Here is a 20,129-nt window from a genome sequence, read left to right as displayed (position 1 = left end):
GAGACTTGGGAAACGGACGATAATGAACATATAAAAGATACGTACGCTATAAGACCCAGGCGCCGCTCTATTATACACTATCTAGGGCAGGAACAGTAGCTCTTGAGGCGGCGCCTGTGGATCCCTTTAGTAGATATGCCAACTCCTACAATTGATGACTTTAATGAGAGGCTCTGTATAGAGTTGAATTGAGAAGGTGGTTGGCGAGGTTTGGGAGTTAATGGTAAGCAGCGAACCCACGGGAAAACAAAACAAAAAAAAAAGCTAGGGCCGACCGCGACTCGAACGCAGGACCTAGCGGAAACATGAAACTGCAGCCGCTTGCTCTACCAAACTGAGCTATCGACCCAAACATTGGTAACGATATTTAGATTTTAGAATAATATTCCTATACACACCTGCCGGAAAGTTCTCTTTGACTTTCGCCAGTATGACAAATCATAAATTTGCCAGTATTATAACACATGTCAAGTCTCTGCTATCTACTATCTGGTCATAGACCAACTGCCTACATATGCCTTGTACGATCGTGTGCGGGGTTGTGTGTATATATAATTACAAAGGATGGCAGCAACGTGATATACCATAGTTCGGTTTCATCCTCCCCATCCAGCGCACAAGGCCGCAATCTCCTCTTTAACAAGGGTAACAAACCGGCCCTCTTCATCCCTTCCATTCACACCAAGACCGGGGCAAAGAGCAGCCAGCAGACAGGCCAGAATATGCTTGCAGACTGGAGGTGCTGACTCTTGGTGCAGAGGCAATGTACCACCAAAAGAGTAAGCATCAGCGTAAGCATTTTTGTCCGCTGTAACAGCAGCAGCACCAGCGCTGAAATTTTCATAGCCGATGCGGTTATGTGTGGCCTTTTCATTGCCATCACAATCTGCACTCACGGTCTGGTCCGACGAGGAGAATGGCGATGAAGGCTCTGGGGCCATATCACGGAATGCAGATATTGTAAAGAATGGACAGGTGCAGTTCCATGCCTGTAAACGAACCTCGTAACCTTTTTCTTGCCAGCCTTGTCTTTGCCTCTGAGCTTGTTGGTGGTCTCCTGGATGTTGTGATGCAGTGAATGGTGGCTTAGGGGTACTCGAGATTGTCGATGCAGAGGTAACAAAGAAGAAGTCCTCCTTGGTTGTCTGACCTGAGTCTTTGAGTTGGGTTTGATTTTCGGTAGCATGTTCGTCTTCGTCCTTCCCGTCTTCAATCCCGGTTGACGTGTTCTGCTGTGAACATGCATGACTGCGGACACGTCTAACGAGCCCTCGGTCGAGAATATCCAGTGCGAGGAGAAACTCATTGGGAAAGATGCAATGCAGAGTCAGCATCAGCGGTTTGAGGTTTGCTGCTTGGGATGTTGGAAATGCGGATGTCGATTTGGCCTGGGTTAGGCGGTGATAACCACGGCGTTGTGTCTGGGTTTGTGCTTCGAGATCATTGTTCCCTAACGGATGTGTATTTTGGGTGGTATGGCGGGATATTTGCAAGAGGAGGCTATTGATAAATTGAGCAGTTTGTGGGAGTGTCATGTTGGCGGCCGTCTCTGGTCATAGTAGTAGTTCCATGTATATGTTTTAGACGATACCGCAGATGTATGGAAGATAGACCCATCAGTAAAGACCCAGTCTGCGAGAGATGTCAGACTCAGCATCTATAATAGCATGGCAAAATAAACAGAGATCCATAGCTCGATGGCCTTTCTACAGCGTACTCGGAAACATCAGAACTGCCCGGAGGCGGTTGAATGGCTGGCACAAACAAGTGCTGACTCAGAAATTCTCCGAAGTGCATGCAAAGCCAACTTTAATCTTACATCGTCTGTACCACATCATACGATCCGGCTACCGAGAACAGTGACCCGAGTGGGCGCAGAGCTGGAAAATACGCATTGTATGATACAGTACCCACTTGCTCAAACTTCACAGAGTCATCCCACCGAGTGCAACAGGTGTCAGTGGGCAATCGATCGCTAACCACTCCAATCGAGCTCTGAAGTATCCAGTGGGCAGCCGCTGAGTAAACTCGATACTGCTATCGGCAACCAGCAAAATGACATCAATAGACCGAGACGAGGCGTACGAGGAGAAGAATGTACACGAGGTGTACCAGCAAATCGCGAAACATTTTTCAGCAACAAGATACAAGGTCTGTCCCACAACGATGAATGTCAACGTCTCAGCGCAGCAATTAACAGGTGCAGCCATGGCCGATTGTGGAACGCTTTCTTCAGGACCAGAAACCCGGCGCTGTCGGGCTTGATGTAGGATGCGGCAATGGCAAGTACCTGCCTGTAAATAAGAGCGTCTATATCCTGGCATCTGACCGGTATGTATACGTATAATTTATCATTCAGTTGGCCTGCAAGTTTGGTCCGTTTCGTCTATTTACATTGAATGAGAATTCTCCCTACCCATCATAACAAAGGAAAAAAAAAAAAAAAAAAAAAGAAAAACTGGCCAAGCGAGATATCTATCGCGTCCTGAATTGACAACCCAACTGACCATTCTAGATCCGAGAACCTCGCGAGAGTCGCTCGCCAGCATGAACCGCACTCAACCATTCTGGCCGATATCTTGAATCTACCACACCCAGATTCGTTTTTTGATTTCGCCATTTCAATTGCTGTTGTACATCACCTGTCCACCCCGGAACGAAGGGTCCAAGCAATTCGTGAAATTCTGCGCACTCTGAAACCGGCATCTGGCGATATCCCAGGAGGTAGGGCTTTGGTCTACGTCTGGGCTCTCGAGCAAAAGAATAGCCGCAGAGGGTGGGATAAGGGAGACGACCAAGATATCATGGTCCCCTGGGTTCTGAAGACTCCCAATTCCGAGAATACATCTGACACCCAACCAAAAGTATTCCATCGATATTATCATCTTTATCAGGCCGAGGAGTTGGAGCGGGACGTTGAAAGTGCGGGCGGCCGTGTGCTGGAGTCCGGATACGACAGAGACAACTGGTGGGCGATCGCGACTCGAGTAGACCAAAAAAATTGACCGATTTGTGCGTGACATTCACTCCGAGATCCAGCCTCGGAGTTGTATTCAGTTCTGTGACAGTAAAAGCAGAACCAATCAGCCACCCTGTAGGGGCTTGACCTCTCACATGTGTGGAGAAGAAAACTCGCAAAATCGTCTATGAGAAGCCCTCCCTATGAATCAAAACACCTCCAGCGCTATGCAAATCGTAACAACGCAAAACGAACAAAAGGAAGTTGCTACCACTAGGGAAGCGTTCGAGGGGGAAGCCCAAGGTTTGGACCTGGATGACTAGGATGACCTCTTCCCAGATCCAGCGGCGGTCCTATCCGGTAGGCATCTCGTGGCGGTATCGGAGGTGGAAATGGTGGTGGAGGAGCGTATGCAGGGACACCAGCAGCAGGAACGCCAGCTGTGAGCTCCTGAACCGAAGGAAGCTGAGGGGGGAGGTGGATCGATCGTGATGCGGAGCCTTTTCTTGGTCGGGATAGGGATGTACTTGCTCTGCGTGTTCTGGTTGTGGGGGGATCGATTGCTGAACTGGACAGTGAGAATGGGACCACGCCAGCTCGACGGGCCATCTCTTGCTCGCCCAGCTGCCAATGCATCGCTTCTGCAGCCCGCCATGGAATCGCCATTTCCTCGGCCACTTTGGACCACATCTCGGCCTTGAATCTGTTATCTAACGTCAGCAATTGGATCTCTAGTATTGGGACACGTCTTCAAAAGCGTGGTATACCTCTCGTAAAGCCGTGCGAGTTTGTTTTTCTTGTCCTCGTCCCATTCGCTTCGTCGTTCCAGGTAGTTTTGGTAATGAAGGCGGCAGCTGATTGCACTCCGTCCCGGTAGTCTTTTGCTGATGTCCTCCCACTTCATGCCGCTGCCTCGCAGCTCGATGATCAGGGCGTCCTCTTCCGGAGACCACTTTGACTGCTTCTTCGCCGGCGACTCTGCCGTGTGAGCAGGTTGCAGGCGCTTCGTACCAGCACCAGCTGGCACCTTGGCAGTAAGCGGGGGTCCCGAGGGCGCCGAAGGCACCGGCGGTTGAGTCGCAAGTCCAACTCCAACCGGTGGCGGTGGTGCAATCGAGGACATTGGCGGCAGCGGTTGCATAGCCGAAACAGGTGGAAGGGTCGAGGTGGTGCTCATCATGTTCACGGAGGCCGCTTCTTCTTCATCTTGGGGCTTCAAAAGCAGTGAGATATCCACTTTGGCAGGAGGTGGTAGGATAGGCTGGTTTTGTAACGCAATCATATGCGCGATTCACAGCGTGCAAGGCTTGCTCGTGGTGAGATAGTAGGTGAAAAAGGAGCAGCATACGCCGAGATAAAAAGAATGGTTCAAAGTTTTCGCTGTCGCGGCTGCCCTTGATGCCCGAACTTTTGGATGGGGTGCGTAGTGCGGTGCAGTGCACGTCTTGACGGTTGACACTTGACAGTGGCAACAGGCGTGCAAGTAGTCCACTCACAGCCCAGCCGAATCGAGTAGGACAAACACGCCGTAGATCACAGACGGCCAGCCTAAAGACAGTACAAGAAGTACCGGCACGTTCAGAAGTCTTGCCAGATATTTCCTAGTCTTAATCTCGGGATGAGCGGGTAAGGCGAGAGAACCAGCTGGTGCGCCTTGAGCCAGTGACGGAGCTACGCTCAGAACAGGTCGGGTCAGGCCTGGTGAAGCTGCCCTGCGGAGGCTGAGTCGCTTCGGAGCGTATCCTGTCACGGACCAACCACAGACGATGATCTAAGAAGACGTCGAAGCGAAGAAACCACCTAGCACACCAGAGTACCGTAAACCGCGTATCAAGCCGCGTGTATACAGTAAATAAATAACTGGGAATGGAAGATGAAGGATGGTTCGTGAAGTGAAGATGACCTGCGAGTTGAGGCACGAGACGAGACGAGATCTAGAGATGGCAGTCTAAGTGAGGAATGAACTCGGAACTAAAGCAGAAGCAACAAAGGAAGAGCGATGAGAAGGAAAAAGAAAGATTAGCGGATTCGAGCAGGAGGAAGGAGAAATGGACCTTGGACGGGAAGATGAGATGAAACAGCAGAGCAAGAATGCATAATTGGAAGCAGAGAGATCATCGGCTCATGACAGCTGATTTGAGCAGCTAAGACGGGCCAGTGAGGAGCTCTGTATCAGGCGTAGAGGCACTAGGTTGACCCAGAGGCGAGCCCAGGACCATGTTCGAGAAGCCGTTGACACTAACTGTTTTACCATTTTTCCTTCATTTTATTTTAAATTGCATGATACACTTTGAGCCACAGTTACCCAGTGGCCCATGCAAAGGCATCTATGGAGGACGGTGTGTGTACCTTGGTCGTAGTCAGCTCAGTAGAGTTACCGACAGTGTTAGTGCCTCAGCTGCCCGAAAAATACAACAACAAAACGGTAAACCGGTTAGAATTGACTAAAAAGTGAAGACTGGCGGCGATTATCAAACGGTTCCAGTGGGGAGTACGGGACACTAGGAAAAGAACGGCTCCCAACCCCTCCCGAACGTTCGAGCCCGGCGCGTTGAACTGCTGGCAGGACGTTCCTCATATTAAAAATTACTGCTCAATCTAACGGCCGCGCAGAATCCCTGGGACGGGATCTGTAACAACCAGATGGGGCAATTTAATGACGGGCTTCCCCATTCTGCATCCCTTAAACTGCGACACGCCTCAACTAAACTGATGCATGATAGATCGCAGCGCTACGCTACGCTATGCTATGCCTGTCAGTCTGTGCTTGCCTGCTTGCCTGCTTGCCTGCAAACACGGAGAGACGGACGACGTGTGAGGGCAGACTGTGCTGCCAAACTGCTGCAGCAGCGGCTGGAGAATCTGGTACCCTGCGAGAATCGTAGATCTGCGGAACTGCCGAGGAACTGAAGGAGCTGAAGGAGCTGAGAGGAACTGAAATACGAAGAATGAAGAATAATTAGAAATGAAACAGACGCGGCAACGCGAGAACCGTACAGAGTTCCCAGTCACTGGAGATAGAAGCAGCGAGAAACATGGTTCGGCGTGGAGACCAGGTGGAGGAGGCCGGACGGGGCTGACGTTGTTAACGGCGTCAGATCCTAAACTGGCGACACGCTATAATAATAGGCAGCATTAACAGCGCATCGGCCGACACGGGAAGAGGACGGAGCCTACTGAGACTAGGACTCTCCTACCCTAGAGAGCTCCATCGCGGCAGTTGGCCACTCCCAGTCTTCGGATCCTTCCCATTCGCGCTTTCCTGGTGAAGGTTGGTGTGGGATCGGCCAGCCAATGAGTCGTGGACTTTTTGACTGGCACCGCTTGGCCGCGACGATGAAGATGGATCTGCTAACGGCCTTGATGAACCCAAGCCCCAAAAGGAAAGTATCGGCGGGGACAATATCGCTAGCAGTCGCGCTAACCGGGATCCGGGGGCTATTTTAGTGACTGTTCGCCTTTGTTCATGCTCCAACTGGCAACCGCAGCTTCTGGGTTCGACTCGTCTCCCGGCTCCTAAGCTACTTTCGACTGCTGTAGCTAACAAGCACTAGCTAGCATATCTCAATGACAACCTGGTGAGGACTGACCGCCACCGCCATCTTCCCACCAAACCTGGATCATCGTCGCTATCCCTGGTGGCGGAGATGACCTGCGGAGCCCGGTTTACTACTCGACCCTCCAAGTTCAGCTTGAGAAAGTCGCACCGACGTTGTTGGGAAATGGCGGTGATGAATAATAATAGGTCAGGAGTGCTCTATCATTGCCATTTCATCCGAAAATGATGCATCCACCCTCGTTATTGTTCTCATCTTGGGTCGCGACACTCGGCGCCAAACCGGCTGGTGTTTGGTTTGCATGGTGGAGCTCAAAGTTGAACAGGGCCGACGAACAAGCTTGGGCACATTATCATCTTCAACAGCGGAGTGAAATGCCAACCCGAAGTATGACGGGAAGACCCTAGTAACGGCCACGCGCTATGTTTCTCTCTTCAGCGTAAATTCTCCGATTCCCCAGAGCTGGTTTGGAGGGTCTTACTGCTTCCATGCTAGTCTGTACCACGCTGCTCGGGTGGGTTTGGTTAACAGTAACTGCAGCACTGCACCTTTTGCTGTCTAAGAGACAAGGGCGTCTCGTGTCCAAAGACGCCAGTTTGTCCGCTGCTCGTCCTACATTCTAGGGACCTTACTTCTAATCCGCAGCGACATAGTAAACAAGCAGCGCAGCAAACTCCTTCCGTGCTCAGTCAGTGCTCCAGTGCTCAGGCGCTCCTCTGGCGCTCAGTTCCCCGGAACGACGAACCTAGAGCTCAGAATGTGATCTGCCTGGTCAATCTCGGTCATAAGAAATCGTCCGTGCTGAGGCGCTACCTTGCGAGCTGCCGAGAATGATCTCTATCACAGGTGGTAATAAAGGCCGAATCAAAGCCTCCAACAAAGCCAGAGAATTCGGGATCGTTTAACGGCTCGGTGGCATCAGAGTCTGACTTACGTACCAGATTGACCAGTCCGTGGACCGTGGGCGGCAAGTCAATTCGGAACCACTGACCACCTGCTTGTTCTGCTCCTATTTTGCTCTGTAGAAACCTATTCTAAGCCCACTGAAAACCCCATTCGGATCCATTGTTGTGGTCTAAGACATGGACCGTTACTTGCCGCCGCGTCTGCGCTTGTCTCCCCTTCAGATCTAGAACTTTGGTCAATGACTTGTTCGGTAGTTCAGCTTGTGACGCGCACCCTGCCGATTGCTCTTAAGGCGCTCCTGGTGGAAATTACGCTGACTTCCTTACACCAAGCAAGGCCAGGGTTGCTAATCTATATGATTCCTCTCATATATGACTGTCTTTAGGAGAGGATAATCAGGAATGCGGAGAAAATTGACAGCCCTTCGTTCGAACGACGGGGCTGACAGGCGGGAAGAAAGGCAGGCTGAAACACTCGTTCTGCAAGATTACCCAGGGACAGGTGGGGAAGTGGTGGCTTGTCTTGAACCAACTATCCTTTTTGATTGGCCCTGAATTTCGAGCCCCCGGACTAGAACGGGGCCCGGTGGGAACTGTCAACGCCAGCTTCAGCCTTCATCATTCAAGGGCCCGCCAGATGGCGCTCAGCATTTTATAAGTGACTTCCGATGAAATAAGATTGCGAGTAAACAGCCTGGACTCGCTGAAGAATACGATTAACACTTCTCTGGGCCTCGGCCGCCGTCGACTCGCGAAAGGGCCCAATAGATTCTGGTCTCAAAACTCACCCGGGAGGAAGGTCCCGCAGTTATGCCGAGACACACCTCCAGCGGCCAAACCGAGGTTGTATGAATATATCGGAAGGCTGCCTCTCGGGTTGTCTGTACACCTGTGCGTTGAGGCGACCTCGAGTTCTTCAAGCAGGTTCCGCAATTTGCGAACGCAAACACCAGATTGTCCGACCCGGCGCGACGCAGCGCCTGCAGGATTGAAGCTCGTGAGAGCTATCGAGCAGCAAGTCGCCGCCAGATACATCATACGAAAGGATGCTTTGTCCGGAAAGCCTGTCGCGAGCTCGCACTTCCTTTTCTGGCGCATGCGTCGGCTGCGATGGTTTTCGATGTATCATGATTCATCAACAGCATGTAGAAATTGAGATTGTCCCTGCTAATTTAGGATTCTCGGGTCTGGTTGTCGACTTGCCGCGGTTAGTGATATCACAATATCGTGTGGTCGAGAAGGGAGTTAAATGGCGGTGGGTTAACACCAAGGCCTAGAACATGGGTTCCTCAAGCTGACGCTGTGCGGCAACCCAACCTCGGGTTCCTGGTCGATAATCGGGATGCATATACCTGCGGGAAGGCACATCAGGATCGTAAGTTTCGACCGTGAGCGCTTGGTGATATTCCACTTTCTCGGTCAAGAGTGCACTACTATTGTATAACTCTGCCGTATGACCTCGGGGAGGTTCTTGAAGGAAATGCGGGAGGCGTTGGAGGTCCTGAGGGGAAACCAGCTTCCTGATTCGCCAAGCTGACGTCCCCTCGTGTTTCAGGTCCAAAGCTTTGAGCCACGGAAATCTCCGTCTTGGAAGGCTCGGGAGTTTGATCATCGTTTCTCATGAGACTCGACTCCTCGGTCCAGTCGAGGAGCCGCAGTGGAAGAAACAGACAAGGATTGGGAAAGGGACTGCAAGTCCATTAGAGACCGTGGTAAGAGCAGCTGCAACTGGGCTGGTCGAACTTCCGCGACGTTTGCGTTTGATTTGGGAAAGTTTCAAGTTGGGCCCTGTGGGTCAGCGACAGGGATACCGCTGCTAATGCTCGTTCTAGTCCTGGCTCGCAGAAATGATCGTCGCTAATGAAATGTCCGTCATTGCTGCCACAACCTTCCCACAGTTCTCTAACTCTCAGGTCTCAACTTTGACGGCCAACCTCGACGAATTGTGGGTGGCTTGCTTCTAGCTCCTTCTCGGATTGTTGGATTGTCTCCTGGTAGTTGACCGCAGCTTGGCTGAGTGTTCCAGTCTCCTCGCGGTCCCCGGATGAGGCTTAGAAGCCACCATCTCGTTCTCCCCGGTTCATCGCCCCCGTAAGGCGAAGGATCAGATTGGGTACAAATCTATGGAGCACAGCCTGTGGCCATGACTCGGTTTGGCCCCATACTGATACCCTACACCTCCAGTGATGTAATGATAATCGTTCCTTCTCTCTGGCCGCATTAATGCTGTTTTGGCGACTAACTGGGATCTACCTTGCAACTCAATCTTGATGCACCAAGGCACGATGCTCAGAGCGATATCTTGAATCCTGCCAACGGCTTCTACCATCCAATGACCCCGGATGCTGGGGCCGCTGCGCGGCGAATACAAGTAAAGGGATCCTGGATTACTCGATATGAACAGTGGGTGCCTCCGACGTAAGCGGAAGCGGGAGGATCAATGCCCTCCAGGCTACAATCTATGAGGCAGCAGGTCCTGGAGCACAGGTCCAGGTACGGAGTATATTGAGCACCCTTATGACTCGGAATTCTCAGCAATAATGATGGCGATGCCCAACCATGAGAAAAATCATTGACTTGGGCATTTCAGGGCGCAATGACGAAGAAGAGAACTGCTTACGCGGTTTACCGTAGCAATCAAGTTCAGAGCGAAGGGTGTGGAGTGCGAAGGCACCCAACCGTCATTCATCATCTTCTTCGCGATCTCGGGACTGACGGTTCATGGAATCATGTCAAGCCGGACATGGCCGGGTGGGTCAATCGTCATTACTTCAGATTGGAAGGAAAATTAGGGCGAAATGAAGAATTAATCAAGCAGCCAGGACATGCTTTGCGAGGCGCTGTATACTTGCTGCTGCCAAGGCCGTCCTCGCGTTCTCTTGCCGTCTCGGCAACGTCCTTTGTGATGTTCAATCGTCGATAAATTGATGGTCCAGATTGCGTGGATCTAGGCGATCGCCCTAGCCAACTTCATCACACTGAGACTGAGATCCTGCGTGATACTATCATTTCATTTATCAACACCAGGGGTTCTACCCCTCATTTGGCATCGCCCTTGGAAGTCTATTTACTGCCTACAACCCTGCATGGGCTCGAACTCAATGCACCACTTCCACCCGGTTCTGGACTTCCAACTTCGATGTGTCTTAGAGCTGTTATCTCCACAATGGCCTCTGCACCCTCTTTGCCCTCGGACATGGCCTGCCAGCAGAGCCCTCGCAATTCACTTGTTGATTTGGCCTGACGTGACTCATCAACTGTCAGGCATTTGCGTCTAGACGGTGATAGGCTCAGCCCATTATTTCATTGCAGCGCCAATTGTATCACTCATCTAACTAAATTAAATGACGGAGGCACTGATTTGACACATTGGCTGTCCAAGACATACCTAATCACTCCACACAAAGCCTTGTTGAAGATGAAACGTCTGGGTGTGGGGATCCCGGCTAGTGCTTGAGAGCACCAAGTAATAACATTTTCTTAAGATTATTACTTTCCGCCGCACTTTTAGTAGCTGGCTCTGATCCCTGGAACCAGTTCATGAGACCTGGCACTGGTCCAGACCGGTCTTACAATCTCGCTTCGCAATCATGGCGGATGATACATATTTTCTCAGTAGCCTATGGCACTATCAGAGTACCATAGCCCTGACGCTCGGCGGAGTACTCCGTTGGCTGCTGCCGGATCTGAATCACTAATGGACGAATAACAGCGTCCAGTTACAAAGGAGGAGTAGGAGCAACGCCACCAAGGCCGGGCTCGCGAAGATACTGGCTTTCGCAGAGAAGCTGACCCCAACCTCGCGCCTAATTTGTTCGAAACCTCCCGTCGTGGACTGTTCCAAGATCGGACGAGGCACTATGTATCGAGTCCTAGTCCTCTCTCTATTCGCCATAAATTCTCCGACAGCATGAGACCTTCCTCAAATCTAGAGCGCCGGACGCCCGGAAGACATGCAGCTCGGGGTTTGCCTGTGAAAGAAGGCTACGATTACTATGCACAGTATCTTGTATTGGGAGAGGTGGGGGAGTAGTCGTCTTTTTTTTTACTTCTTGACATCATTATTGACCATGGTCGGGCGTTCAAGTACCCGAGGATCAACATTGCCTTAAAATCGGTGCGCTTATCAACGCGCCAGACTATTTGAAGCATTTTTTACTCCTATCGAACATATTCCATTCTCAGGATGTCTTGTTTGTTTTGAGTCGTATATGCTAGAACCAGCCATAGAAGGGAATGCACCTTACTATAGACGGTAAGATTGATGAGAGAAATGTAGTATACCATCACTAGACCAAAAGCACGGTACCTATATTACCAGCATATCAATATGAGTCCTTGGGCCAAGTCAACCGTTATCTTCGGATACTTCCTGCCTCCTTGTATACAGCTGCAGCTTTCTTGCCTGCCGTCTCTGTTCACGCCAAAGTGTATCTAATTCCGATACACACATCTGTCAAAACAACTAACCAGCCTCTGCGATTCCAAGAGAGAACCACTCTTCTCTTTCAGCGCATACCATCGCATCGACTGGACGGTGCGTTTTGCAAGATGTCGTTACCCCCATGTACCCACAAATTCAATGAGTCTTTATCTTTCCAGTTATACCAATACTTGATCATCAACAGACCATGAGAGATGTACCGGCAACTCAAAAGATCATTATGCACATGGATGAGTGCCATCATTCCTATATCATGAGATGTTGGACACATTGCAGTCATACCTTCATTTAGATCTTGATACCTACTTCTTCGCTTTCTACCAAGCCCACTACTCACAGTCGCGACTATGAATCCCGAGCTGCAAGGCTGCGCGTAGCACGCCTTGGGACGAGAACATAACATGGCAGACATGAATAAAAGCTCAGGAGGGAGCTCTCCGAATATCATGGGCATTCGCCTGAACAATGGAGCAATCGGGAAAAACGGAGTAAGTTGAACCCTACCCTAGCCAAACATGTACTGTCGTCCCTGACCACGCTCAGAGTCTAGTTATAGTACAGTTTCACTTGAATAATGGCTATCCATACCTCAAAAGAGCACTCGCAAACCCTGACAATTTCAGCTACCGCAATGCCGTTATCACCACGCTTCATATTCCTCCGGTGTGGACTGGATTATAAAAATGTCATGCCCAAAGTCGGTTAGGCTGCTAGGTAGAAGGTGCATTTATTCGATGCTTCTTATGATTTGATTGAATTCTGCTGGCACGGGAATACAAGCAATGATACCCATGGGGCGTTTGTGAAGGATGTTTAGGTGGAAGAAAAGCAGGACGGCCGGCATTTGCTCCCTAGCACTGGTGTTATAATGGAACTCCTAATCTACCCCGGTACAGGGTCAGGGACGCAATCGGAAATTTTCTGGAGGATGATGGACTAGGCACGCCTGGCCGGCCTTGTGATTTGTGTCAAAGACACAAGCGAGAGGAAGGGCATTCCCAAGCCTTTTCCCATCGCCAAACAAATTGACCACCTTCAGAAGTCCTTTCCGTTCAGCACAGTCTAGCGGCACTAAGCCGGTGACCAGAGGACTCATAAAAGAGCAGTACCTTAAGTTCCTGTTAAGAAGCAGTATTCAAAAGCCCAGACAACAAGTGTCAGGTATCAGCTGTACTCCATCATCTTTACTCACAACGAAAATGCGATTTTCGATGCCAACCACAAATGCAATGCGTGGGCGGTTATGGAGCTCACGAGCAGATGGGCTTAAATCAATGATGGATGCATATCAACGGATTTGGCGCTAGCTGACTTATTAACTACGATTAAAACTACAGCCCTCGTTGCCTGCTTACCGACAGCCTCTACTTAATGAGCACCCCCGACCCCAATACTATGATAAGTGTCACTTCGCATCAAAAAATCAAATTGAACCCGTCGGTGAGATAAAGAAGTATAATAAGCATCTAGAGCATCGAGACGTCAAACAGCTGATCAAATTGGAAGTAAAAAGAAATACTCACCATGCCCAAGTCGAAGTTAACTTGGATTACGAAGGAAACGGCTGAGGAGTATGAGGGCAAGGCTTGTATTACCCACGACAAGAAACAAAAGCTTGATCCTGCAGCCGCCGGGTATGGAGATATAAAGTGAGGGGGTAAAAGCGCGGGCGCCCTCCCACAAGCGGATGCTTAGCAGCAGCAGTGGCTGCTCACGGCCGGACAAGGCACCTTCAGCATCGAGTATAGGTAGACCAGCCAAAGGGGCCAGTGACACGGCTGTATCGACAAGAGCAGGGCCGAGCAAGGCAGTAGTGCTTTTCGCGCATATCGTTAGTTCGTATTTCTTTTTGTATAGGGGTGATATATATAAATTCTGTAGGCTGAGAAGTATGTACTTGGTGTGCTGTTTTTATAACTACACTATATTACACCATGTAGGCTCCAGGAACGAGCTTCTGATTGGTCAAGCCAGAATTCATAGCCCCGCGCGTTTCTTTATCACAATCGCCCCGCTCTGGTTTTCTGTTCTCAATTCCAGGACAATTACAGTCAGATTCTCCTCAGACTTTGTAATGACAGTAAGTACAGACCCTGATTTCCTTATTTTTTGCAGCTGTTCAAATCATATTCATATCAAGTCATAATACTATAATTGGCTCGCAGAGAGTTTTGGGATTCGAGATGTGCTTCCACTCGCTCCCCGCACCTCAACGACTGCCATATCATTCCATCTGTTTCCATTACTCTTTCTTCTATTCCTACACACTGACCGCGGTCCCAGCAATATCCTTAGATCCTATACTTCTGGGCTCTAGTCATACGATTGTTGCTAATTCCTGCCATCTAATCCACTCGAACCTCCGAATCTCCACCCCACGCCGCCGTCCGAAAGTCGGCAACGAGACCTCGATAAACATACAAAATGTCCTTCCAACCAACACCGACTGACATCCCCGTCGCAATCACAACTCCCTCTATATCTTCCCCCTCCGACGAACCCCGCCTCCATTCAGAACGTCGCATAACTCCAACATGGACCGTCCAGCAGGTCAAGGCAAAGTTGGAGACCATGACTGGCATACCACCCAGCAGCCAAAAGCTCCGTCTCAAAACACCCGGCCGTGCAGACCAATGGGTCGATGGCAATGACACGACAATTGGGGAGTGGGGGTTGACGCGGGGGTGTGAGATTGAGGTACGGTTCATCTAAAGAATAGGAAAGGTGGTTTTGTGTTAACTGATGCCTGGATAGGTCCACGATACACGGCCCCAAGCGGCACGAGTGAATCTCTCCGACCTCTCGTCTGTGGAGAAATACGTCCTTCCAACAGATACATACGAAAGCCTGCCGAATTCGGTCCTTGCGTGGAAGAAGAGCCAGAAGCTGGGACGGTTTGATCCGAACGCGCTTTCGCCAGTTGAAGCGATGGCCGAGCAAGCGAGGAAGGATAAGGAGGAGGTCGAGAAACGTGGTAAGTACCCTTTGTTCGCCTATCCCCAGACCTGTGTGGTGAACGATGAGAATCTGGTGGATGGCGGGTGCTGTTAATGACACTCTGCAGACATCTCCGTCTCAAAACGAGCTATCATTCTCCCCTCTTCACCACCTCATGTCCGCCGTGGCACGATCCGCTTCGTTGGCCCCGTCCCGGCAATCCCAGTTCCCGGTGTAGACATAGAGACCGTGGATACCTCGGCACTGCCCATCTGGGTCGGGATCGAACTCGACGAGCCAACAGGGAAGAACGACGGGAGCGTCAATGGGAAGCGGTACTTTATGTGCCCGAATCGGTGCGGGGTCTTTGTGAAGCCGGAGAAGGTGCAAGTGGGGGATTTTCCGCCGCTTGGGCTGGATGATGAGTTGGATGAGGACATGGAGGAGATCTAAATTAGAGCACAACTGGGGTATTATATAAAAGCATGCTAATCGACTCAAATGTCGGTGAGCCCGGTGAACCTCGTTCTGGCTCACAAAGAGAAATGTCGAAAAGGTAATAAAATTGATAGATGGATACAACAACACCGTACCAGGGTAACATGAGGGCATCGCTAAAACCAAAACAGTTGGAATAGTGTCGAAGCTACACCAACAAGATGAGAAACGTTATTGGTAACGTACGGTATGCAAAAAGGTGAGTTGTAAAGCCGCTGGAACCGGATCGGGATAATAGAACACTTGAGGTGATGTTGTCTTTCCAACTCAAGCAGCGGCCTTCTGCTTCCCCTTAGGCCTGCCTTTACCGGCTGTAGCCTTCTGTCCCCTGGAACGCGCTGGAGGGGTGTTTGATTCGCCGTCAAGCGCATCGGTTTTAGACGCAGAGCCAGGAGCATCATCACCCTCCGCCGTGCTAGGGACACAGCCCTGGGTGAAGAACAATCGCGCATCTTTGTTGTATGTGTTGGCGAAGCTATAGTAGTTACCTATATTGGGTAAGCGGTACAAACTAAGTGGTATGGGTTGCAATTGCCTAATACTGACCACGGGGAACTTGAAAGACACATCCTTTGCCAGCACTGAATTGGACGCCTGAGATGTCCACTAGAACTCGCCCATTGACAACGTAGAATATCATATGCATTTTCTTCGCGTTCTTTGGCTTCTTGACCCCGCCGGGGGGTAGTTCAACGATGCCTGAGCCGATGAATGGTGAACTGAGAAGCTTGGCGAACCTGAATGATGCGCCCTTGACATCTCGAGTCTCGATACCAGACGGGGCGTACGCGATATCTGTGCGGCGTTAGCTTCGTTGATTATTGATGAAGTTCGGTGTAATACCTAAAACTTCCTCCTCGTCTAGAGCTGTTTGTGTCTCATTGTCCCATTTTCTGATATAACCATGTAAAACACCTCCCTTCTCCTCGTAGGGGTCTCGGTATTGGTCATCCTCGGAATCGCTATCATCCTTGCTCTTCTTTGATTTCGACTTCTTCGTTTTTCGCCTCTTCCTCTTCTCCGGTTCCAGCTCTTCGGTTCGAATAATCTCTTTGATCTTTGAAAGGGGAAATCGCTGCCCTTCTGCTGCCTCTTCGTCACCGTACACACACCGCTCGTTCTTCCAGTAGGCCAGCGGTCTGACAGACACACGTCCTGATCGGGTGTGCGTCGCAGATGGGTCCGCTGGATTCTCGCGTTTAAGAATATAGAGGCTTCGTCCCTTGAGCGGTCCAGTCCGGTTGACATAGTTTTCAACCATTTTATCCAACTCGGGGTCACCCGAGGGGCCTGAAACACGACGCTCTGGCACTGTTGTCCTGGCCTTTTTCTGTGGTCTTCGATCTTCAATATCGTCTGTGGGTTGGTTTTGCGATTTGGGCGGCCGCCCGGCGCGCTTTCGTTTCTGTGTTGTCTCTTGTTCCTCTGATGCGTCTTGCGCTGTGAGGGTTTGCCCGGTTTTCGCGGCTCTTGATGGCTTACGTCCCTTTCTTGGCTCTTTGCGTTTGTTGGACGGAGGATTCTGAACTGGTCTCTCTTCGGCGCTATTGTCTTCGACTTCCTCGGGGTCATCTCCCAGCGTTGTATCATCGCCGTTAATATAACTATCCACAAAACCGTCTTGATCCATTGAGTCACCATTCTCGTCGCCGTTTGCTTCGCTGTCGGAAAGGTCGATCCGTGCCGGTTTCTCTGCCTTCTTCGAACCCTTGGTGCGCGCGGCATGCGAGTGCTCCAGTGATGGCGTGGCGTTAATAGAACGGTCGGTAAGAGGTGATACTTCTCGCCGTGAATCTCTTCTCACGCTTCTGCCGTCAGATGGGCTAGATGAGGGGAGATGGCGCTGTGGGCTTTGAGAGGACCGCAGGCCAGGGGTCCTGCGCGGAGACCCGGTAATTCCGGACTTTGATGGTGATCTTGGGACAGGCGGAGGGAAGCGAGGTGTGCGTGTTCCATTGGTACCGCTGAGAAAGTCAGCAGGGCCGGGGCCGTTGCCTTAAAGAGTTCAGCTTCGTTACGGTTACGGAAGTTGGGGGAGCAATTACCCTCGTCCATAGACATGTCGGAGCCTATCGACTCGCTAGTATCAAGCCCGTTCTCTCCAAGGGGCGATTTCTCTGGTGATGAAAATATTCCGTCGACCTCCTCCATTCCATGTTCGTCCCGCTTGCCTTCCGCCAGTGTGATACCCGTACGTCTGTTGACAGTTAGTTGGGTGCCCGACGGTCTGCAAAAGACGTGTAACATCGTATTGGTTGACTGCTTGTGAAGCATACCTTCCAGCTTTTCCAACATTTGAGTAGTCGAAGTCGCGAGCCTTCAACGACCCTCGTGGCGCCATGATTGCGGTTGTTCGGGGAGTCCAAACGGCCAGTCTTCGTGGATCTTGTACCGGATAAGCTCAATCCCTGCCGTGATAAGCCTCGCGCAACATGAGTAAGTAAGCAAATGGTAGTGGTGAAAGGTTCGATGAGGGGGAATTAAGCTTGGGTAGAAAAGAAGCTGGAGGGGACTAGAGATTCATGACACGCGGAGGGCGCTAGTCCAAAACGGTTCGTGACGCGTTCCGTACTTGGAAGTTTGTATACTTTGTCTTTGGCTTCTTCCTTCCACTTCATCTCTAAGTCTGTTTGTTCTACTGCCACCTTGCTATCTGTGGCTAGTAGCCAGGCGTTCAGGGTAGTGTCGCTGGCTCATCACTCTGAGTGGCCACATAACGGCGAACATTCATAGCAATGCCAGCAGGTAAATAATTGTTACTATGCTTATATGCAATCCACTACGAATGTCAGAATGTAAACGGGATACCCATGGCCATTACGATCGAATAAGCCAGCCTTCCGTCACACCGACCTTACAGGGGATATTGAGTATAGTATAATAGCGGGTAGGCATGGGTTTGAGGCGATAGAGCAACGGCGTTCCGCAGATGCTCTTACCCAGATGCGCTAGGCTTGCTAAATTCTCAAGCCCATAAACCTAGCTGTAAAATTGTGTCGCAGCCACAAGCTAGTCTAGCTGTGCACTAGTGATAACCGGGTGCAACAAGCTACAGGCAAGCTTATCAGGCTCCAGGTTGGCGAGCGGTAACAAAGTTCAAATGGCCTGTCATTGATCCAATCCCAAGTCAACCGTTCCGAACTTCTCTTTTTATGAGTTATAGATCAGCTTAAACAAAAATACTTACAGATTGAAGGGTCGATAGCTCAGTTTGGTAGAGCAAGCGGCTGCAGCTACATGTTTCCGCTAGGTCCTGCGTTCGAGTCGCGGTCGGCCCTAATTTGTTTTCCTAAGATTTTTTTTTCTAGCACTCCAAGTAGCGAAAATGGACGGAAGTTTCATTACATGAAGCTGACGCAGAGCTGAAGTCGCGCCGTCTTTGCTAAATTTAGTCTACCGTAGCAGCCGCCCGTGGTTTGGTAACTCAAACTGTTGGCCATGGTTGAGTATTACTTTGACTTATACGCAGTAGTCACTCACCACTCCATTGTATATTTATCGTCCGCCTTCTATGGTTGATACAGTTAACGGAAACTTAGCCATCCTTGCTTCTAATTCAGGGTCGTGACATGCATGCACCATTGTATGAGTTGTCTCTTCGAACCAGCCAAATCTAAGTGGAACGCGCTTCGCATTTAAGAGACGCGTCTCCATATTGAACTTCAATCTACATCTTTTCTTTCTTTTTAGATTCGTCCACCAACACTTCAATCAACGCTCGTCAAGGACAAAAACAAACTCAATCTCTCAGAATGGATGAAGAGACTCCAACCAGTCCATTTTCAAATACCGAACCCGTGGCTGTCGATATATCCAGCTTTTCACCCCCAAGCATTGACAAACCCCGGCTCCTGGCCGGCGAATCCTACGCACACTTCTCGCCCGCTCCACCAGCAATTTCGACACAGACAATAGCCGCAAACTCAGAACAAGACTATCTCATTCTAGGCATTGATGAAGCCGGTCGCGGCCCCGTCCTTGGGCCAATGGTGTACAGTGCCTTTTACCTTCCCAGCTCTCTGCACCACTCGCTGCTGTCAAAAGAATACAGCTTCAACGACAGTAAAGTTCTCACTGCGGGAGTACGAGCAAATCTCATGCGCATCCTTTGTACACAAGGCTCATCGCTGCACGAGTCGTGCGGATGGGCGACGAAGCTTCTTTCCGCACGGGATATATCATCGGGCATGATGCGACCTGCAGCGGGAGTGTACAACCTGAATGCGCAAGCAATGGATGCAACGATTGAGCTGATCAGGGGTGTTGTGGAAGAGAGAAAACTGAACGTGCGCGAGGTCTATATTGATACGGTGGGACATCCAGCAAGTTACCAGAAGAAACTGGAGATGGTGTTCCCGTCGCTGAGGATCACCGTCGCAAAGAAGGCGGACTCGCTTTATCCTTGCGTTAGCGCTGCAAGTGTGGTGGCGAAGGTTACAAGAGATATTGCGCTTGATATTTGTTATGAAGTTTTCAAGGAAAATGGAGGAGTGGGCGCTGGTTGGGGGAGCGGATATCCTTCTGATTCAAAGTGCGTCGGGTGGATGCGAAGTAACATGGATCCTGTCTTTGGATGGGGAAATGAATGCCGGTTTAGTTGGGGTACAGCGAAGGAGATGCTCGAGGTCAAGGGTGGAGAGAAGGTTGACTGGCCTGCCGAGGAGGATAATACGCAGCTTATGGAATTCTTATTGGCGGCCGGTAGTACGTCTAAAGGACCGGATCAGGAACTCCGCGAGTGGTTTGGAAAGAAGACTGCAGAGGTTTTATGAGAATTGACCTAGGTACATGAATAATGCAGTGATACCCACTTGTTCCGAGCTACAGAA

General features: G+C 50.5%; 6 protein-coding genes and 2 non-coding genes across 8 annotated transcripts; 4 read left to right on the top strand and 4 right to left on the bottom strand.

The window, feature by feature from the left end:
* Positions 1 to 266: 266 nt before the first annotated feature.
* On the bottom strand, positions 267 to 349 carry BDW70DRAFT_t96. Its single transcript has one exon. It is a non-coding gene; the product is annotated as a tRNA-Cys (tRNA).
* A 175-nt stretch (positions 350 to 524) lies between these two features.
* Positions 525 to 1,752, bottom strand: BDW70DRAFT_135649 (uncharacterized protein). Its single transcript, XM_073736722.1, has one exon. The coding sequence runs from the start codon at positions 1,533 to 1,535 to the stop codon at positions 597 to 599; it is 939 nt and encodes a 312-aa protein (XP_073596224.1). The 5' UTR covers positions 1,536 to 1,752; the 3' UTR covers positions 525 to 596.
* A 188-nt stretch (positions 1,753 to 1,940) lies between these two features.
* On the top strand, positions 1,941 to 3,140 carry BDW70DRAFT_47085 (tRNA (carboxymethyluridine(34)-5-O)-methyltransferase). Its single transcript, XM_073744084.1, has 3 exons — positions 1,941 to 2,151; positions 2,207 to 2,331; positions 2,516 to 3,140. Exons 1-3 carry the CDS (start codon positions 2,056 to 2,058, stop codon positions 3,003 to 3,005), a joined length of 711 nt encoding a protein of 236 aa, XP_073596223.1. The 5' UTR covers positions 1,941 to 2,055; the 3' UTR covers positions 3,006 to 3,140.
* BDW70DRAFT_47108 (MYB DNA-binding domain protein) lies at positions 3,128 to 4,708 on the bottom strand. Its single transcript, XM_073744085.1, has 2 exons — positions 3,727 to 4,708; positions 3,128 to 3,662 (listed from the first exon to the last, which is right to left on the bottom strand). The coding sequence occupies exons 1-2, from the start codon at positions 4,239 to 4,241 to the stop codon at positions 3,233 to 3,235; spliced, it is 945 nt and encodes a 314-aa protein (XP_073596222.1). The 5' UTR covers positions 4,242 to 4,708; the 3' UTR covers positions 3,128 to 3,232.
* Positions 4,709 to 13,915: 9,207 nt separating this feature from the next.
* On the top strand, positions 13,916 to 15,395 carry BDW70DRAFT_135630 (tubulin-folding cofactor B). The gene is made up of 4 exons (XM_073736721.1): positions 13,916 to 13,945; positions 14,149 to 14,562; positions 14,620 to 14,839; positions 14,930 to 15,395. The coding sequence occupies exons 2-4, from the start codon at positions 14,290 to 14,292 to the stop codon at positions 15,253 to 15,255; spliced, it is 819 nt and encodes a 272-aa protein (XP_073596221.1). The 5' UTR covers positions 13,916 to 13,945; positions 14,149 to 14,289; the 3' UTR covers positions 15,256 to 15,395.
* A 440-nt stretch (positions 15,396 to 15,835) lies between these two features.
* On the bottom strand, positions 15,836 to 17,641 carry BDW70DRAFT_150013 (Cupin domain protein; the record flags this gene model as incomplete). Its single annotated transcript, XM_073739098.1, has 4 exons — positions 15,836 to 16,095; positions 16,144 to 17,295; positions 17,346 to 17,527; positions 17,577 to 17,641. The coding sequence occupies 4 exons, from the start codon at positions 17,639 to 17,641 to the stop codon at positions 15,836 to 15,838; spliced, it is 1,659 nt and encodes a 552-aa protein (XP_073596220.1).
* Positions 17,642 to 18,495: 854 nt separating this feature from the next.
* BDW70DRAFT_t101 lies at positions 18,496 to 18,578 on the top strand. The gene has a single exon. It is a non-coding gene; the product is annotated as a tRNA-Cys (tRNA).
* A 423-nt stretch (positions 18,579 to 19,001) lies between these two features.
* On the top strand, positions 19,002 to 20,114 carry BDW70DRAFT_135625 (ribonuclease H2 catalytic subunit RNH201). The gene has a single exon (XM_073736720.1). It carries the CDS (start codon positions 19,053 to 19,055, stop codon positions 20,070 to 20,072), a length of 1,020 nt encoding a protein of 339 aa, XP_073596219.1. The 5' UTR covers positions 19,002 to 19,052; the 3' UTR covers positions 20,073 to 20,114.
* Positions 20,115 to 20,129: the final 15 nt, after the last annotated feature.

The sequence above is a fragment of the Aspergillus foveolatus genome (genome assembly GCF_047715535.1).
Source record: "Aspergillus foveolatus strain CBS 279.81 unplaced genomic scaffold BDW70scaffold_22, whole genome shotgun sequence".
Taxonomy (NCBI): Eukaryota; Fungi; Ascomycota; class Eurotiomycetes; order Eurotiales; family Aspergillaceae; genus Aspergillus; species Aspergillus foveolatus.
Note: the sequence above shows the minus strand (reverse complement) of the source record. Positions and strands in the feature narration are given on the sequence as shown.